Source organism: Branchiostoma floridae, chromosome 11 (genome assembly GCF_000003815.2).
Source record: "Branchiostoma floridae strain S238N-H82 chromosome 11, Bfl_VNyyK, whole genome shotgun sequence".
Classification (NCBI taxonomy): domain Eukaryota; kingdom Metazoa; phylum Chordata; class Leptocardii; order Amphioxiformes; family Branchiostomatidae; genus Branchiostoma; species Branchiostoma floridae.
Genome location: NC_049989.1, coordinates 20386323 through 20404224, shown reverse-complemented (window position 1 = coordinate 20404224; position 17902 = coordinate 20386323). Strand labels below are relative to the sequence as shown.

Sequence of the window (17902 nt, the reverse complement as noted above, 5' to 3'; positions counted from 1 at the left end):
TTAAGTAATCACAAGGATGCGGGTTGTACTTAAGCCGAAAATGCCCATCTGGAGCTTGCCGACACGTCGGCCGACCTCACTTCTTGATTATAGGTGACGGGAATTATTATGACGCAAAAACAACTATCAAACTGAAGACCTCCTAGTGCCTGTGCACGGTGTTGAAATATAAATGCCAACTACCGCCAGGTTCACAGTCTTTGGACTGGTACCTAGACCGTGTGATCAGCATTCAGGTTTTGCAGTTGAGCTGCGCTGCGTTCTCGGAGTCGGAACGATTTTATTGGCATTCACTATAGCTTTAACTTGAACTCTTCTTCTCTTAAACTGAAGTTAACATTTGCAATTGAATCTTCAACGCAACTTAATACGTGTAAGGTTTCTACCTGTTGACCAACAATACACTATAGCATGCAAGTCCACATTTCCATCAAACCGGTATGTGTTACAGGAAAGTGAAAATGTTGACAATTGTGTAGAGGTTGTTTTGACAATCTAGAACGCTTGTTATCCTATCAACCTAACAACCACTGTTAAAAGCTTTTGTGAACGTTGCAAACTTTGGTGTATTGTATTTTATTACGCGTACACTATCCTTTTAAATCATGACGCAAACTTTGGCCGTAAAAAAATGAAATTCTGTATCTGTCCCTAATATTGCTGGGAAGGGGTGATCGCCAAACTAGGGGGGTCCGGGGGCATGCTCCCCCGGGAAAATTTTGAAATTCAAACCCTCTAAAACGCTATTTCACGTATTTTCAGAGGCAAAATTTCATTCCACAAATTAGGACCTCCGACACCCCACGATCTCGAAACAATAAGCTTTGTTCCGACTGCCCCACCACTTGGTCGGGCATTTCGCTGACGAAATATTTTGTTTGTTAAGCAGTGTTACGTTTACACTCTGAAATTTACCATGATACTTGTTCGTCGTTATTTTACGTATGATCAGTTGCTACACTATATTTTGCATAATAACTCTTCATTTTGCCGGTGTTGTGTTGCTGTTTCTTTAACTATCAAAAAAATGATCAAGAAATGTGCATTTCTCGATAAAATTAACACCTTACTGCTCATCGTACAGTAACGTTCAAAGGGTACAGATTTGCAAAAGATCGGAGAAAAATTGCCAACAGCGATCATGTTCACTATGATAAGAAGACAGTCTCCCGATAGTTATTTTCTGATATAAAATAAATGTCAATCCGAACTCTAAAACTCAACCCGAACTACGCAGAACAAAAAAAAAGTTCATGGCTGGACTTTCCGTAAGGGGCAACCTACGCGTGGGCATGTCGATGGGATCGGCATAGAAGCAGAGACGACTGTTGGCCTATTATCGCTTATACTAAAATAGGCCAACAGTCGTCTCTGCGGCTAGGATCGGCAGTCAACCCTCAAAAAGAGCGGGCTGACAGTGAAAATCGTCTCCTTCTTACATTTTTCGGCGGGCTACTTCCGTATTATTTTAGGCAAAAAAAAAATATACAAGTTCGATTTCCGACATTTCCCAGTGAAAACAGCGTTACATACCGCCGAAAATTATGTATGTAAGCTGTAATAGCAGCGAGTTGGAAAATGCGGCTAGACGTGTTGTTACCATGGTAGCAGCATTGGCGGCAGCCTTTTGAAGTAGCGTCCGCGACAGGGCGTGCGTCATAATTCTACAAATCCAATCAACTTTCCACCAATCACAGCCAGCAGCGGCGCGGACAAAGCGGTAACACCATGTCAATCACGAAGAAACTTTACGAACACGGCGCTGCGAACTCGGTCCCAAATCCAAGCGTGCTTTTGAAGATACATTTCGCAAGAATCGGCCCTGGCTTTGTCACATCGTAAACGTCGACGGTGAGAATATGGTCTGTTTACAGTTTGCACCGCGGGGAAAACCTCCTCTGTCGATGGTTGTAGAACTATGGAACTATGAAAATCACCAGTGTGACGGTTTACTGAGGCCTTCGCGGTCCGACACACACACGGCGGCCGAGAAAAAAAAGATAATTTCTTAACTGCCGTGTCAGGTTCATAATGAATTGCAGTTTCCCGTTAATGTTGATTTTAAATCGTAAAAGGGCCGGATGATTCCGATCGGCATTGCAAAATAAAACAGTGGTAAGGTAAGACAACACCGCAGCCCTGCCTGCATTTTCATGTCACGAAATTAAGATTTTTTTAGGACGGAGTGGGTGAATTTTTTTTCGTCCCGACGAGTAAATTTCCGTCCAGGGACGGAGGGACGGGTTCTGGAGACAGCCCTGTTTAAAAACAATATGTAAGTATTGACCTAGTATGGCGTGAGATAAAGTTGTATATAGTCTTTGCGATAGGATGACGAGCCGACTGCCGACCAAATATTTGGACGAGCGCCTACTTTACCGATAACTCGTGATCAAGAACAGAAATTTCAACAGTCATAGAAGAAAGTTCATGTGCAACTTCATACCCGAAAGCTTACTGAGATTACGTAGACTTGGGAACCATGCATGTCACATTAGTATCTGTTGCAACAAGGGACCACTCAAATATCAGTGTTGGATATTTATATGGACAGGTGGAGTTTGTGGACCTCGGACAGTCCCGTCTTTTCCTACTTTGTGGGTTCTGCGATTTTGATAGAAATGCACTTCGCTTTTTATGTTCGTCCGTGAATGAGGGAGTGTTGGGGTAGGTCCTGGTTCTTTCGTCTTGGTTAAATAAACAACTGAAAATAAAACGTGTCTCGTCTTTCACGGCTTTGGGTATAATATTTTTCGCACAATGGTAATCTTTTTTTTTAGTTTTACAAGTTTCATAGTTTTACAAGTTTCATAGAGTCTTAGCTTACCTGTGTCGATACTTAGATTAGGAAGGAACGTCTAGATTACATATTGATAATTCTGGTCTTTATCAAGCTTTGTGAGTTATTGGAGATATGACCACTGCAACGAAATGCATGCTGTGACAATGTTTGACGAACGACATCATAAAATGTCATTTGTTTGATTGAGTATGATGTAGCAAGAGCGCGTCTATTCGTAACGGATACGTCACAAAATCAATTTGTGTCCAAGGAAAAAAATTATAAGACGAACAGATATATCCATATTTCAAAATGTTTTTGAAAAAGCAAGTGTGTTATGTCTACTATCTTATGCCACCGTAGAATCTGCTTGGAGATTAATACTATAGTCATACAAGGTTTTGTCACTACATTTGCCGTTAACGGTGTCTATTTTGAAAATGTAGGCATCTTGAGTGTTTTAGCCATCTATCATTTCCGCCCGCTCTCATTAAGTTTGGAGTTTGCAGGGAATATCATCCATAAATTCACTTGCTGTGGCCTTAAAAGACGTACACTGACTGTATTTTCAGAACTGCTACGGATCGTAATGTATTTCCAATGATATCGGAGTTTGTTAGATCTCTACTGACCAAGCCTAATTCCTTCAGGACCGTAATGGCAATCACAACATTTTCCTGGACCAAACGTAACTAAGGTTCATGTAATAAAGTCAAGCTAGAAACCTAACTCTAAAATTATCCATCAATGCCTGTTTTCAATACCTGCTTGTCACGAAAAAGAAAATATTGGCTATCCCTTCGGAATGTTCGCACGATCCTAATTATTAACTTAATATCGTATTCCCTACTCAATGAAAACACTTGATATTACGTGTGAATAAAACATCATGCACGTTGACACACATCATATCAGAGTAGGCGACAGTCGCCATGCTTAGCACTATCCAATTCGGACGCATCGCGGCCCGTGAATGGCCTTTCTTTTTCAGGAACATAGATTCTGATGGAATTTGCGAAAATGTTGAAAACACATTATGAATGCCAGGTTCATACAAAAAACTTCTTGTGTCACTTAAATGTTCAAAGAGACTGTTGCTACTCGTGAGTGGCATATCTACAGTCACCAGGTTATCATTACCAAAAAGGCAAACTCTTTTATTTTTCTGTCATGATCAAAATGTTTTCCGCTCGATTTAGGGTAGTAATGAGACAACTTAATAAAGCCATCATGAGTAAAGGCCGCTCTTTTTTCTTTCCAAATTATTCACTTTGCCTTTTCTTGTCCAGATTCTACAATGACGTTTGTGTACGGTTGTCATGATTCTCATGTTGGGCGTTGTCTCACGTTTATGAATGTCGTATTTCCGTAAAACTACTACCGTCGTCTTTCAAATATGTCCCGTCACAAATGAATTATTGACCTCAGCCGACGTGTTGGCGAGCTCCCAGTGGGCATCTTCAGCCGAAGAACGAACGACGTCCTGGCGATAACGCGGGCTTCGGACGATTTTTAACAGCTCGGCCTACGTTGTCCGGTCCCTGGATGCTGCAAGTAAATTCAGCGACACCTCGGCGACAATTTTTTTTAGCTTTTCATTTTGGTCTATCGCATTTTGGTCTATCATTGTTAGTGTGCCGTCCACCACCCTCATGAAGTTGATTCAAATGTTGGCTTTTTATCAGATCTGCAGATCGTCGAGCCTAACTTCGTCCATGTCAAAGATTAGGGGGTTTGTTTTCATAAGTTCTATTGTTTCAAAGAGATGCTACCATCTCATGCTGGAGTTATAACCATTACTTTTGGACAGGCTTCGCCAGAACCCCATCCAGTTTGTGACGAGGTAGATTTTCAGCGAAAAATATGGTCCACGCTGCGCTCAGGCAATTTTGAAACTCGACGAGCTCTAGCCGACCTTGAAATTCGGCCGGCGTTCGCTTGAATTGTGAAACCGCTCAGATGGCCTTCTATGACAAGGTGTGTGCTTTTTTCAGAATCCCTTCCGAGAGCGCTTAATATACACGCATCTGTTTAATGATTATGCAATGGTCAGTTGAAAGAGTGTCTTTGATATCTATAAATGGAGAATAAAGATCTGCACAATACCGCTCCCTGCACTGAGACCCTTCTTGGTAGCCTCCACCAGGCCTTCCTACGGGGGTGCAGAGATCGTAGAATTTGGGAAATAAATGGGGTAATAGGCCAGGAGAGTCCGTTTCTAATGTTCCCTCGGCCCACCAAACCCTCTATCTAGTACCAGAACTCCCACGGCAAATTACTCTCCCTATAACGGCCAGCGTAGACAGTCTACCTGAGCGCCTTAAAACGAGTCCTGTTGTTACATCTGCTTGGAGACTATCCGGTACAGATGGAAAGGCTTCAGGGATCTCTTCGGCCTTCCTGTCTTGTCACTAGTGTGTTGTCTTTTCTCCACCCCCCGGGGGACTTGCCTGCATGCCCATATGTGACGAAAGTGGCGGGAAACGACTCTGAGATGAAGCTGCATGCATGCAAGTCGCTTGCCGGAAAATGGCGAGGAAATCGTTCTGTTTATACCATAATGGAGTACAGAAGAATTACTACAGCGGCCGGTAGTGGACAGCTGATGAAACAATTCTGACTATGTGAAACTTCCCAAGATCATCGCCGTCAGACCAAGTGAGGTTTTCATTTCTTTGCTTTTACGAGGGAGGGGGAGGGGGGCATTTACACGCACGGCAGACAGCAAACAAATATGTTGTACGCACACCGCGCTTTATTTCTATACTGAATGTGGATATTTTCGCATTGTGTGAAACGACACGTCATGACAAAAGTCAAAACCGCTTTTACAAATTCCATGGTGGCTGAGATATTGCGGGAAAGGCCATAATTCCGCAACCTTGAATATTCATCTGACTCAAATTACAGCCTAAATGCAGGGGTTTCATAGACACGTTCTTCTAAGACTTCTTGTTGCGTTCAGAATCACTGACTAAGCCGTAAGCTTTTGAAAATATTCGTAGGCAGATTTGTCCAAAATGGATCAAGATGATTTATAAGTCTAACAGCTGGAATAACGTTCAGAATATGACCATACATCTAAATTTTTCTCCTTGTTCATATTTGAGGAGGTCTTGTTCACGTAACCACGATAGAAAATGCACGCAAAATAGCCCATGCGAGATCTGGAATGGATTTTGTAGCGGGAGCTCAGCGGGTGGCCCAGCTTAGCCTGTTGGTATCCATGCTCCAGCCTAATCTTGGGGCAGATGCAGTCTGGTTGAACTTGAAGTAGCGCTTTAATTGTTCTCAATAGGACAGCTCAATGCAATGTCAGTTGTTACCTTTCATAACCGTGCTTTAAGAGGGTACGCTGGAGACAGGCGTGCCGATTAACAGAAGGCAAAAAAAATGCCTTGTCCTTCAAGTTCAAGCAGATCTTGCGGTGGTTAGATAGTTTCATAAGCGGGGGAAGTAGTTTAGCCGGCAGAAAAGTTTTATTCCTGCCTCAAAGCAAGGACTCAAAGTACATGTACGCGGCAAACTTTCGTCTTTTATTATTCCAGCAAACTCAATACAAAACAAGTCACTGTGTATTTTAACCACATTGTTATCCCAAGGACTACTTACATCATATAACGTCCTTGGTTATCCTTAGAGGTTAGAGCCCACTTCTTACGTTTCTCCTGATTTCTGATGGCACATTTCGTATCAAAACATGGGTTTTCTCAGGTGGGTGTGACATAAACAAAATACAACACGGTGTATTCCACAATTACAGGAGCGTAACGGAAGCTAGCTGTCAGCACTCGGCTTTCCGAATACTATAGTCTATAGTCTATAGGCTAGAGGCTATAGGCTATAGCCTCATTGGATTCTCGTAAGAAACTTTTGGGGTAGCATTTTCGATCACGGTTGTTGATCTATTCAGGGATTTTCAGCGGCTTATACTAGTACTAGGCCCGTGTTTTTGGTCAGGAGGTTGAAACGCGCTGGCTACGAGTTGTGGTTGAAAACGCCAGGCAATACCATGTTGTATGCGCGCGGGGAAGTGCCGTTTGCGAGACAACATTACGAGCTAGCTTCCGTGGATTCGACACAACATTGGTGAAATGGCTGCAGTATGATAAGTTGTGCAATCCTTGCGTAATACACATTGTCTCTCGCGAATTTTTTGGGATAGCATTTTCCATCACGGTTGCAAATTATGGGGTGGCATTTCCCCCTCCGGCTATAATGGTACCTTCATGGTATCAAATGACCTTTGACTCGGTTTGCCGCGAGATGCAGCGGGATGTTTGTGTGACCCACATATGGCGCTGGCGGCCTGCTCGAGTCGTTGGCGCGCGAGTCGCGTAGCTGGCGGCGGCTTGCAGAGCTGGTTTCGTGTTTCACGGCTACGCAAAGAGTCTGTAGTTTACATAGATAAACTACTCGATCTTTGCATGGTATCGCGCAGCGTACAGGCTTGTCGATCTCCGCCTCGATCGTGTTGCACGGCCATGCTCGGATCCGTTTATAGTATATAAACTCGGAGGAGTTTATAGTTTACAATAAACTCCGTGATCCACGCATGTTTACCACGCACAGGCAAATCATCGCTAAGCTTGTTTAAACAACAACAATCTTTATGAACGCAAGCAAGTACAGCGACCTCTGTAAATAATAGGCACATTATTACTAGTATACAACATGTGTTCCCATTTCCGATACTTGAATACCACGGAAAAACTCATATTTCTTATGCAATTAGATAAATCATACATTATTGATTCCATCTGTTCTTATGTTTATAACTGTTTTAAGAAGCGGGAAGAAGTTTAACTTGTACATACTAGAATGTATTAGCATATGTAAAGATGATAAGATACCTTTTTCTTATGTACAAAATTGTCAAAACAAACCTTATCTCTAGCGCTACGACCTGTACTTAGCTTGTTTGAGCACAGATGTATAATAAAGGTCATTTTATTCATTCAAATTCATTCATTCATTTTACTCGCAAGTACCGTACGTAGATACAGACTTTCCTGGTACATTTTGTAAAACCAAGGAGCTCCTTGGTAAGACTTTTGTGGTAGAGACCGCCCGCCCCTCGCTAATTACAAAACACAGCAGGAAGCCACGGTAGATTGGAGACGGCACGTGCCTAGCCTATCACACGCTTTACACAAGGTTTTTCTGAGACGTCTTGGCCAAGACCGTCTCAGCCAAGACGTCTCAGCCACAGTGTAAAGAGAAAGTTAAGGGTCTCATGACAGGGAAAGGGCCACCGAATATGGCAGAATCTGACACCGACCGTGTGTAACTGTAACTGAAAAGACGCAGTTTCCGGCCGGCGGTGCAACTCATATCTGTAGGAATCGGGACCCCGGTGATACGTCGCAGCCATGGCCTAGCAGGTGGCAGCTACTGGCTTTTGGCACATTTAGAAATGTTGCAGAAAAGACGCGAAAGCTGCCGAAAGTCGCAATTCGGGGTTCGTAATTTGGTAAGGGGGGGGGGGGGGGTAGATACACCCTGCAAGATTGTTTTGTACCACTCTCTGTGGTGACCCTTGGCCAGCCAAACCATGGATAATTGATCTGCACCCTACCCAGGTTTTCAGTTGGCCATCTCAGAACAGATGATAAGCTGGAAGACACTGTGATATGTATCCTTCAGTGCAGGAAATACTGGGTGCATGTGCACCATTGGTGTACCCGAATTTGGAAGGAGAATCGACGATTCTACTGGATCGACATCTCTCCTGTGACATATACACCAATTCTTGACATCTACAATGTTGGAAAGAAAATAAATGTTGCCATAGTACTTGCTTGTTAAAAGAATTTAAAGCATTTGGTTTCATTGAAATTATCAATGCTGCAAAACTCCACAATTTCTTTTGTAATATATATATCTTACCATTTTGTATACAACATGCAGAAATTGTATTATAATTTAAATTTTCTAATGATATTACATTGACATTTTGTGAAGTATTTCTATCTAGTTTTCTTACTAATCAAAAAATAAGTATGGGTAAAACTAAGTATGGGTATAAAAAATTACATGAACAGAATGAAGTACAAGTAGGTTTTTCTGACATTCTACAGCTTAACTTTATGTGGTGCACCCCAACATTTTTTGTTTTAGGTTGGGTGCACAAGAGCACCTAATCCCAAAAATGAATTTCAAGCCCTGTCATTTCTCCATTTTATGAACCTTTTTCCATTTCCTATAATGGCACTTGAACCTGAAGATCTTCAGAGACCAGTGTTGTCATTTTCATGAGGTGTTGCAGACTGGGGAGTGGGATCTGTAGATCTGATGTGTACCCCATCTTGCTCAAACCATTTTTTCTTGGCTGTATGTGGATGGTGATTTCTTGTTCTGTTTGGTGTTTGTAAGCCATGCCATGGTGTGTGTTAGTAAATGTATGTGCGTGGGGATGGGGGTGGGGGTGCTCGCTCAGTCTCTCTTATGCTCAGTGTTTGAGCCTCTTTTTGAAAATGAAAGCCCGCCTTTTCTGTCTCACCAGCATTCTGGGCTTCACGTCTTGAAAAGTGATATAATATGTTACATGTTTGATATACGAGTGCTTGAAATACCCACTTGCCCACTTGAAAATGCAACCACATTTTGCTTGGCACAACTTGGCCCACTGCGCAACCTGAAATATTGCAGTTGGAACACTGCTCCCCCCCCCTACTAAGCTTTTGTATTTATTTTTTTATATCATAGTTACATATAACTGGAAGAAAAGATAATGGATAAGTAGCTGATTTGACGAAAGTAAGAATTTGACAGTGGGGCAACCTGAAATGTTGATGGCCCAACCTGGCTTTTAACTCAGGTTGCCACTTGGAAAACCAGGCTGAAAAAAAGTATTTCGGGCACTGACACTGGAATCATTCTGTCTGTCTCTTCCCCAAGTCAACTATTTTTCTTTCATAGCACTGACCCGACCCCACCAGAGGTCCTCCTAGAGAATCAGAAGGGCCGGGTCACTGGGGTCAGCTGAAAACCCCAAGAAACCTTGGCTGCAGCCACCCATGAAATTTCAACTTAAGAAATGCATTCCTGAGCATGCTCAAATTACAGGGGAGAGAAGGCCAGGCAAAGTGGTATCTCTATCATATCTATTAAAACAACAACCAAAAAAACTCAGATTCTATTTTACTATATAGCAATAAGTTGTTTGAGTTTTCTCTAAATTGAGAAATGCAATGTAGGTACTAAAGTAGGGCGAAATGAGCTTCACTGTTTTTTTTTTTTACTTTTTATGCATTATTAAGTATCACATTGTTAGGGCTGAGGTGAGCTTGTTGTCTTGATTATAGCCATAGAGTTGTACTTGTAGCTAGAGTGTGAAGTTTGGAGATTTACATTTTGATTAGAACTGTCTGGAAACTAAGGATGGACAATTCTTATATGTTTAGACCACCTGCCGCATAATCCTGAATAATGACATTCTGTTTAACGCTGTCTTTTTTCCCCATAAAGATTTAGAAAACAAAGAATTGACCTTATTGAGAAATGTGTCTGGGGTTACTAATGCTCCCAACATGTAAGAAAGCTGAGATATAAAGGACTATACTTTTGAGAACCATTATTTTGCCCAGGATACTTAGGTATCTAGATGACCAAGTTGACAATATCTTTTTCATTTTACAAAATTTGTCATTCCAATTGTCAACTATTTTGGAAGCAGAGCTTGTGGATGAAAATATACACCTACACATTGTACCCTAAAGGTCCATTTCAATCCGCCTATCGTTTCAGAACTACCCACCCAAGGGCCTAGCCACATGGCTTCTGTCTTCTCTTTATTCAAATCGGAAAAGATAGAAAACTATATATTCAACTACGTCTAAATTTTTTGAAGCCTTATCCCCCAGGACCAGCTCTGTGTCATCTGTATCCTGGAAGATAAGTGCTTCTAAGTTCAGTCATCAAATGATGGAAAAAGAATTCCTTTGATCTCAACCTTACTCACAGCAGTAATATTCTACTATACCCAGAATCTCAGATTCTTATGGTTGTTATCTTATCATTGTTGATACACGTGCGTCAACCAGTCTCGTTCAATGCTTTGTTATTTCATCCGAGAAGACAACAAATGCCAGCCACTTTGCTTGACAGTGGCCACTACCCTATTCTCGTGTTCTTGTCCTCGTTTACATAGACAGCGATTCTCTTCCGAGCTTGTGAAAAAGAGTCTCAAATTCAGTGAATGGAAACTCCCCATGGTGCACTTTATGTTTACATGTTTGTAAATATCTTAAATGATACACTTTCTAATCATGGTCCAAGACTTGGGCTGACTGGGTATTTGCGTGGTCACTTGATAAAACAGCTTCAAATTGCAGGTTCAATCTCATGTGAACCAATTAGAGGTAAGAATATATGATGCTAATAGATTTAGAATACACTAATGTGGTTGTTATTTCTGTACCTTGATAGGGAATTAACTACTGGTAGTACTCCCACATACTCAGCCACATTTTGTAGTATTGGGTAAGCAAAGGCCTGTTACCCATGCATGTGGTCCCACAGGGGACCTGGCAGTATGTTGGTCCAAGATGGTAACCTTCTGTGCTGAACAACTCAGTTATTGTAAACTAGTGACAGATGCTTATCCCCCTCATCCCTGGTAAGGAAAACAGGTAACATATTTAGAACTTGCATAACAGCTGTATAGAATTTTTTTTCATTCTCAAAACACATTTCGAATTAGCCTTTACTTTGGTATCCTGTTATTTAAGTCAAAGGGGGGCTGTGAAAGTACAGTCAGGCACCCACTTAGTGCATGGCTAATTGATATGTCACACATAATTAGCCCCACAGATAAGGCTAGAAGGCTTCTCTCCAGCCAGGCTCTGCTCCTGGAGTGATTGATTACGTGGAACTACATTGGCTTGATACTGGCTGCTGTGCGATGAGGCCCTACATCAAGTGTAGTTCCTCTAAAACAAACACAAAAAGCTCTCAGGCAGGGCCAAAAGGCTTGGCTTTAGGTAGGAACTAGTTCCAACTTTCCAGGAACTAGTGCTCCTCATCTTCACCTATAGTTCCAACCTGAGATCAAGGTTCGCTTGGGTACATCTTACAACAGTGTCCTTTTTTTATTCCAGATTTGTTGCAGAAGTCTGTGAAGACCTACTATGAGTTGAAATTGTCTCATTTTAAGCCTCTGATCTGGAATGACAACTTCACACTTACCCTCAGTGACGTCTTCACCAAGTTAGAGTTAGTACAGACACTAACGGGAAAAGAAAGAAAAGAACTGAAGTCATTAGATGACTTGTTCAACCCAGATGTCACAGGACTGTCCAAAACTCCAAGGTGCATTCTGATTGAGGGTGAAGCCGGAGGGGGGAAGACAACATTTCTGTCCAAAGAAGCCCTAGATGCTGTCTCACAGAAAACAGAGCTGGGAAGACAACATGACTTGGTCCTATTGGTCCGACTCCGGGAGGTGAGAGAGGGAGAGACTATAGAGGAGATGGTGTGGGACCAGTGTGTTCCTGAAACAGCTGAAGGTATTGATGTACAATCCATCAGAAAAATTCTACAGAAGAACGAGTCTCGTGTGCTCTTCCTCCTAGATGGGTATGATGAGCTGCGGCCTGAGGCCAGGGCAGCCAGGCAGGCCATTCCCAAACTGCTGTCTGGCAAGTTGTACCCCAACAGCACGATTGTGATCACCTCCCGACCCTCAGCAGGAGTGCAGCAGCACACCCGGTCAGACTGTCATGTGCACATTTTGGGCTTCTCACATGAACATGCGTTTAATTTCGTCAGGAAATATTTCTGCATCACAGGAAATCCTGAGCTGGCAGAGGAGATCATCAAGCAGTACTTCACTAGTGATGATGATGATGATGATGACTACGATGACAATTATGGACATAGTTATGATTCATCTTTTGGCAGTCAAGAGGAGGAGGAGGAGGAGGAGAGTTTTCTAGATAATCTAATCCAGATCCCAATGTTCCTGATGTTCCTCTGTGTGTTGTGGGAGGAGGACCAAGAGGTGTTTACTGGAACAATGACGGGGCTGTACGACAACCTGCTGACATGTCTGGTTAGAAGATACTGTAAGCGGGAAGGAGTGGACATGCCAACAGAAGGGCTGCCTACAGAGGTTGATGAGTCATTACTGCAGCTTGGTAAGCTTGCGCTAGAGGCACTGCTGAGGAATGAGAGCTTGCTTGACCTTGCACAAGTAGAGAAAGAAAATGTGAATTGGAAGCTGTTGTTAAAGCTTGGTGTGGTTTCCTTAGAGGTTTCTTCATCTAAACTGCATCCTATGAAACTGTTAAACTTTTCACACAAAACCATCCAAGAGTTTTTGGCCGGACAATATGTTGCTCATGCTGTGGTGAACCAAGACATTGTAGAGCTGCTGCAGCTCACCTCCATTAGCAAGGCACTGGAACTTGGTTACCTGCTCCTTTTCACCTGTGGCTGTGACTCACGGGCAGCACAAGCTGTGATGGAGGAACTGAGTAAGCTCAGCAAAAGAGAGTTCACAAACTTGAGACCAGAACAATTTGAAAGTTCAAATGTGCCAATCGATCGAGACTTGCAAAAATCCTGTGAAACCTATGAAACGTTTGCAGCATTGTGCCTGACCATCCTTAGTGAGAGACGAGAACCAGAAGTGCTACAGCACATCTGTCAAGCCCTGCCTATTGTCATGCTGGACAGCTCCATTAACAGTAGAGAAGCCACAGGTCTGAAGTATTACATACAGAATCTTCATTCAGCAAAGCTGCCAGACAGGCTCATACTTACAATCCATGGAGATGCTGACAGCAGAGACACAGTTCAGTACCTACAGCAGTGTTTTACAAGTTCACGCCCTGGACTTCAATTGGACTTGGGACTATCAGGACAGTTTGACATTTCGGATAAGACAGCCAGGCTGGTTTTAGTTCTGAAGAATGTTCCTGGTCTGAGGGCAATGGATCTGTCACACACAGACCTAACACCATCATCACTCCAGCCACTTGTGAAGGGGTTCAGCCACATGTCTCTGTTAGAGGAGCTGGATCTTACTGACAACCCTGCCCTTGGTGATGCTGGGATGGAAGTCCTGCAAGAGCCACTGTCCGGCGTCCCACACCTGGCTGTAGTCCATCTTGGGAGAGTCAACATGACAGCTGTGGGCATGTCATCCCTGGCTGCCTACATACAACACCTAGTAGGACTGAAAGAATTGGATATAAGTGAGAATCAGATCGGTGACACTGGGCTGGAATCACTCACTGCTGTCCTTCCCATCTTCACTGCTATTAAGGTGTTGTTGCTGGAGAAGATCGGCATCAGCCCCACAGGCATGCGTGCACTGGGCCCTGCTCTGTGCAAGTTACCCAGACTTATTGTACTGGACGTTAGTAAGAATGATATAGGAGACCCTGGGCTGGAATGCCTGGCTGCTATCCTCCACCACCTCACAGCCATGAAGGTGTTGCTTCTCAGTGAGATAGGTATCAGTGACAGGGGAATATCATCCCTCATCAAAGCTCTACCTCACCTGGTGCAATTACAGGTGTTGGATGTGAGAAGGAATCACATAGAAGACTCGGGGATTGTCTCACTGGTGCAAACACTCTGCCAGCCCAGCAGTTTGGACATGGAACTAAACCCACCTGCAGCTGGTGACAAGAGTCTGACCACAGCCCCTCACTATAACACAACACTACAGGTGCTGCACATAGGGAGGAATTGGAAAGTAACAGAAGTCGGACTCGGTAGCTTAACACAACTCATCAGCGCACTGCCAGCACTGATCGAGCTTGATATGTCTAGTTTCGGCTGGGGCACACCGAAGCACCTGTCTGACACCGCTGCCATGGCTCTGGCCGAGGCTCTACCCAGACTCCCTGCCCTGGAGTGGCTTGACCTGAAGTACATCTACATAGAGCCTGCAGGGTTCCAGGCTGTGGTGCAGGCTGCTGAGGAACACCCAACACTGGAGAGTCTGATGTGAGTTATAGTACTTATACTGGTTACAGGCATATACTGTACTCTACTCCAGTATTGAATTCTTTATTATGAAATTAGAACATATACAGCCGGAGTCTCACCTGCCTAGTACTTGTAGTAGGCTTGCTGCCTGTTGCACTTTCCAGCTTTTAAGGTTGCAGAAATCATCAGTCAGGACCACCTCTCATGGGTCATTTCCTTCCATAATCTTAGGCAGCCTCTAGGTGGGGGGACAGCAGGGCGGACGTCTCCGCTTTGCTTCTCTGTAACTCCCTCCAGAGTACTCTTTGGTTTCCCACTGTGCATCCTTTCTCTTCACTCACAGCCCGAAGCTGTATCTCTCCACTTCTTTTGACATCATTTTCACTAGCTGTTAGTTGCAAATGGAGAGATTTCTGCATAGAAATATGAGGGACGTTCCCAAAAAGCCCCTACATCTCACTTCAACTGGATACAGTAACGCTCTCCATTCTTTTTCTGAGCACTGTTGGACTAAATCTTGGTGCTTCAGCTTCTCCCTTTCAAATGCTGCTTGAATAATAATTGCTCTTCCCACGAGATAGTTATTACTGGTACGACTGTTCTCTGAGTTGATGACCAAAGCACTACATTGTATGTCTGGGTGCAAAGCTGCTTTGCAGATGTTTCTTGGAAGACCAAGCTATTAGCTGAAGCAGTTGTCCAGGTCAACTGCCATTTCCCACCTTTTACTTATTGAACTTCACATCTACCTCCTGAAGCCGATTTTTGCCCTTCCTTAAAGAACGGATTGAAGGTCTCGTTCTGGATTCCCTTGTTTCCCGCTTTTGTCCTCCCAAAAAGTGTACTGTAAATTGTACAAAGCAGTTGTATATGCTGTAGATTGCAAAAAAAAAATGTCGGAAAGCAGATACTTATGAGGTAGAATGCCAACATTAATTCTAAGGTCACAAAAGAAGATGCAAAAGAACAAAAATCTATTATTTGGTAAACCACACTCTGTGTTATGTCAATTTTGTTCCAATGTAGCAATATTGAATGTATACACTAACCTACTTGGCACCAGAATTTCTAGTTTATCAGTTGAACCACATTCTGCAGTTAATGCTATAATGAAAGCATTTGGAATTTGATGAGAGCAACTTTCCTCCTTTTACCATACACAGCTACTCTGAGGAACTGGTTCCTAAGGGAGCAGACACCACAGCCAGCTGCCTGGAGCTGTGCCGCACCTAGGTGGGCAACATGCGGACCCGTTCATTGTCTCAGGTCCGCTTACTAGTACTTTCTTTGTAAAGTAATTATAAAGTGATGCCAACATGCTACAGATGTTGATATAGAACTAATTTTGTTATCTATGATAATTACTTAATACAACAATGCTCATACATATTCTGGAATTAAGCAGGGCTGATTATATCTCTAGACAAATAAAGTTCCTTACTGACACAGCTTTCTCCATTCTCAAAGAATGTAGTGTTTGGTGCTAAGTTTTAGGTGTTAACATGTATTACAAGTCTACAATGTTCTTTATTCAATTGCCGTAATACTTTGATACAGGTGTGCTAACAGGTGAGTTTGTTACAGGTGTGACTGTCCCGACAGGTGCCCTCAAGTCTGGACCCCCTGAGCAAGTACACCAGCAGGTGTAAGGTGGACGACAGCCTACTAGTATGTGGACAAGGAGAAATGGGACATTGACAGGTGCTGAGAGCCGAGCAGTTCTACAGAAACTCCTACAGTTAGAAAACCACTTTAGGGAGAAGTATAGGGAGGTGACAGGTGAAAGATCAGGGGTTAGTGACAGTAGAACTTGGTCAGAGGTCAAGCTAGGCTTCTCAGCACTGTATCTTTTAGCTTTTAACCTGGTGTGAATGGCACATTTTAATAGCAATGATTTCAAATACCAATGTCACTTGTTGTTGACATTTTTTGCAAGTAGTTCACAATAGAAATGAGGCAAAGATGATCATAATGATGATAGCCTGTGCATACACAATCTCTTGCTGGTGGGAACTGTTGGGTGGACCGCTAGGAGCACGATTTAGTCTGAGACTAATGATGATGATGATTGTTGACACCTGTGTTACATACATGGCATTTATCCTGAAGTTCAATGGTAATAAAAAATTACAATAAATAGAATGAAGGACATAATGCAAGGAAAACAAACATTGCATTGCTCTAATTTCATTAATTAAACTTAAGTCTATGATTATTTTACTTGATGCTTAGTTGCAAGCATGTAAAATATGTTTATTCCAGTTTCACAATGATCAAGCTAGTAGTGTGGTAATCAGATTATTTTGTACATACATATTTCAGTACACTTTTAAATAAATATAGAACTCAATCATGAATGGACCAAAATTGTACAAATTTAACTTGTTCTTAATAGCCAAGATATTCAATCTTCATGGAGTGAGTGTAACAGAGAACCCACTTCATTTCTGTTGTGATATTTTGTGCCAATCTGAAGTGCATGCAATACATGTAAGACTGTAAGTTATTATAAATAACTGCAATGAATAAAATGTTCCAACAGATGCCCCCATTTCCCAGTGTTGTATTGTATCTAATGATGAGAGGGAAGAGCATTCTAGTTACAATGCAGCTGCTGCCCATGGCTCTGCTGGTTCAAAGCACTATTACATTTATAGAAGACACAATTTTTGGCTTCATATTGAAGTTACTTTGCAGCAGCAGAGCATTCCCTCATGCTGGAGAAACCTTTAGTTACCCGACTGCTAAAGTTTATTGTTGGATGCCATTCCTGGCGCTCCAAGTAAGAAAATGGCACTTTGCTCAGTTGAAGAAATTTGAGATCGCTGCTTTGGTCAAAAGGGTCTGCATGCATGGGTGTCCCGACAACGCTTCATGCTCAGTTCAGAAGCTGAACACCCTGATATTATGATAAAATCAAGGGTAGTGATTACACAGAATTTGGGATATGTGACGGCCGATTCTACTTGCCAAGGAGAAATACCCAGGCCAGCTAGACGAGAAATTTACCTAAGGGATGAATGCTTACAAGTAAAAATTGTATGCTTCCAAAAGGAAAGGCAAGGAATGTCTGCTTTCCTACCCAGAGGAATGCACCCATTCCTCAGGAATTCATGTAACACTAATTCACCTTTATTCGTTGGGTAACCTATATCCGTTGCTTTTAAATGCAGGGTA

General features: G+C 42.7%; 1 protein-coding gene across 1 annotated transcript in view; it reads left to right on the top strand.

Annotated features, from left to right (window-relative positions):
- Window positions 1-16452, top strand: part of LOC118426392 (NLR family CARD domain-containing protein 4-like) — a 33442-nt gene extending 16990 nt beyond the window's left edge. Inside the window, exons 2-4 of the mRNA XM_035835756.1 lie at window positions 11884-14743; window positions 15889-15991; window positions 16310-16452. Of these exons, the coding sequence (XP_035691649.1) occupies window positions 11884-14743; window positions 15889-15958 (2930 nt within the window). The 3' untranslated portion in view covers window positions 15959-15991; window positions 16310-16452. The remainder of the gene's footprint in view (window positions 1-11883; window positions 14744-15888; window positions 15992-16309) is intronic.
- The last annotated feature ends 1450 nt before the right edge of the window (window positions 16453-17902 follow it).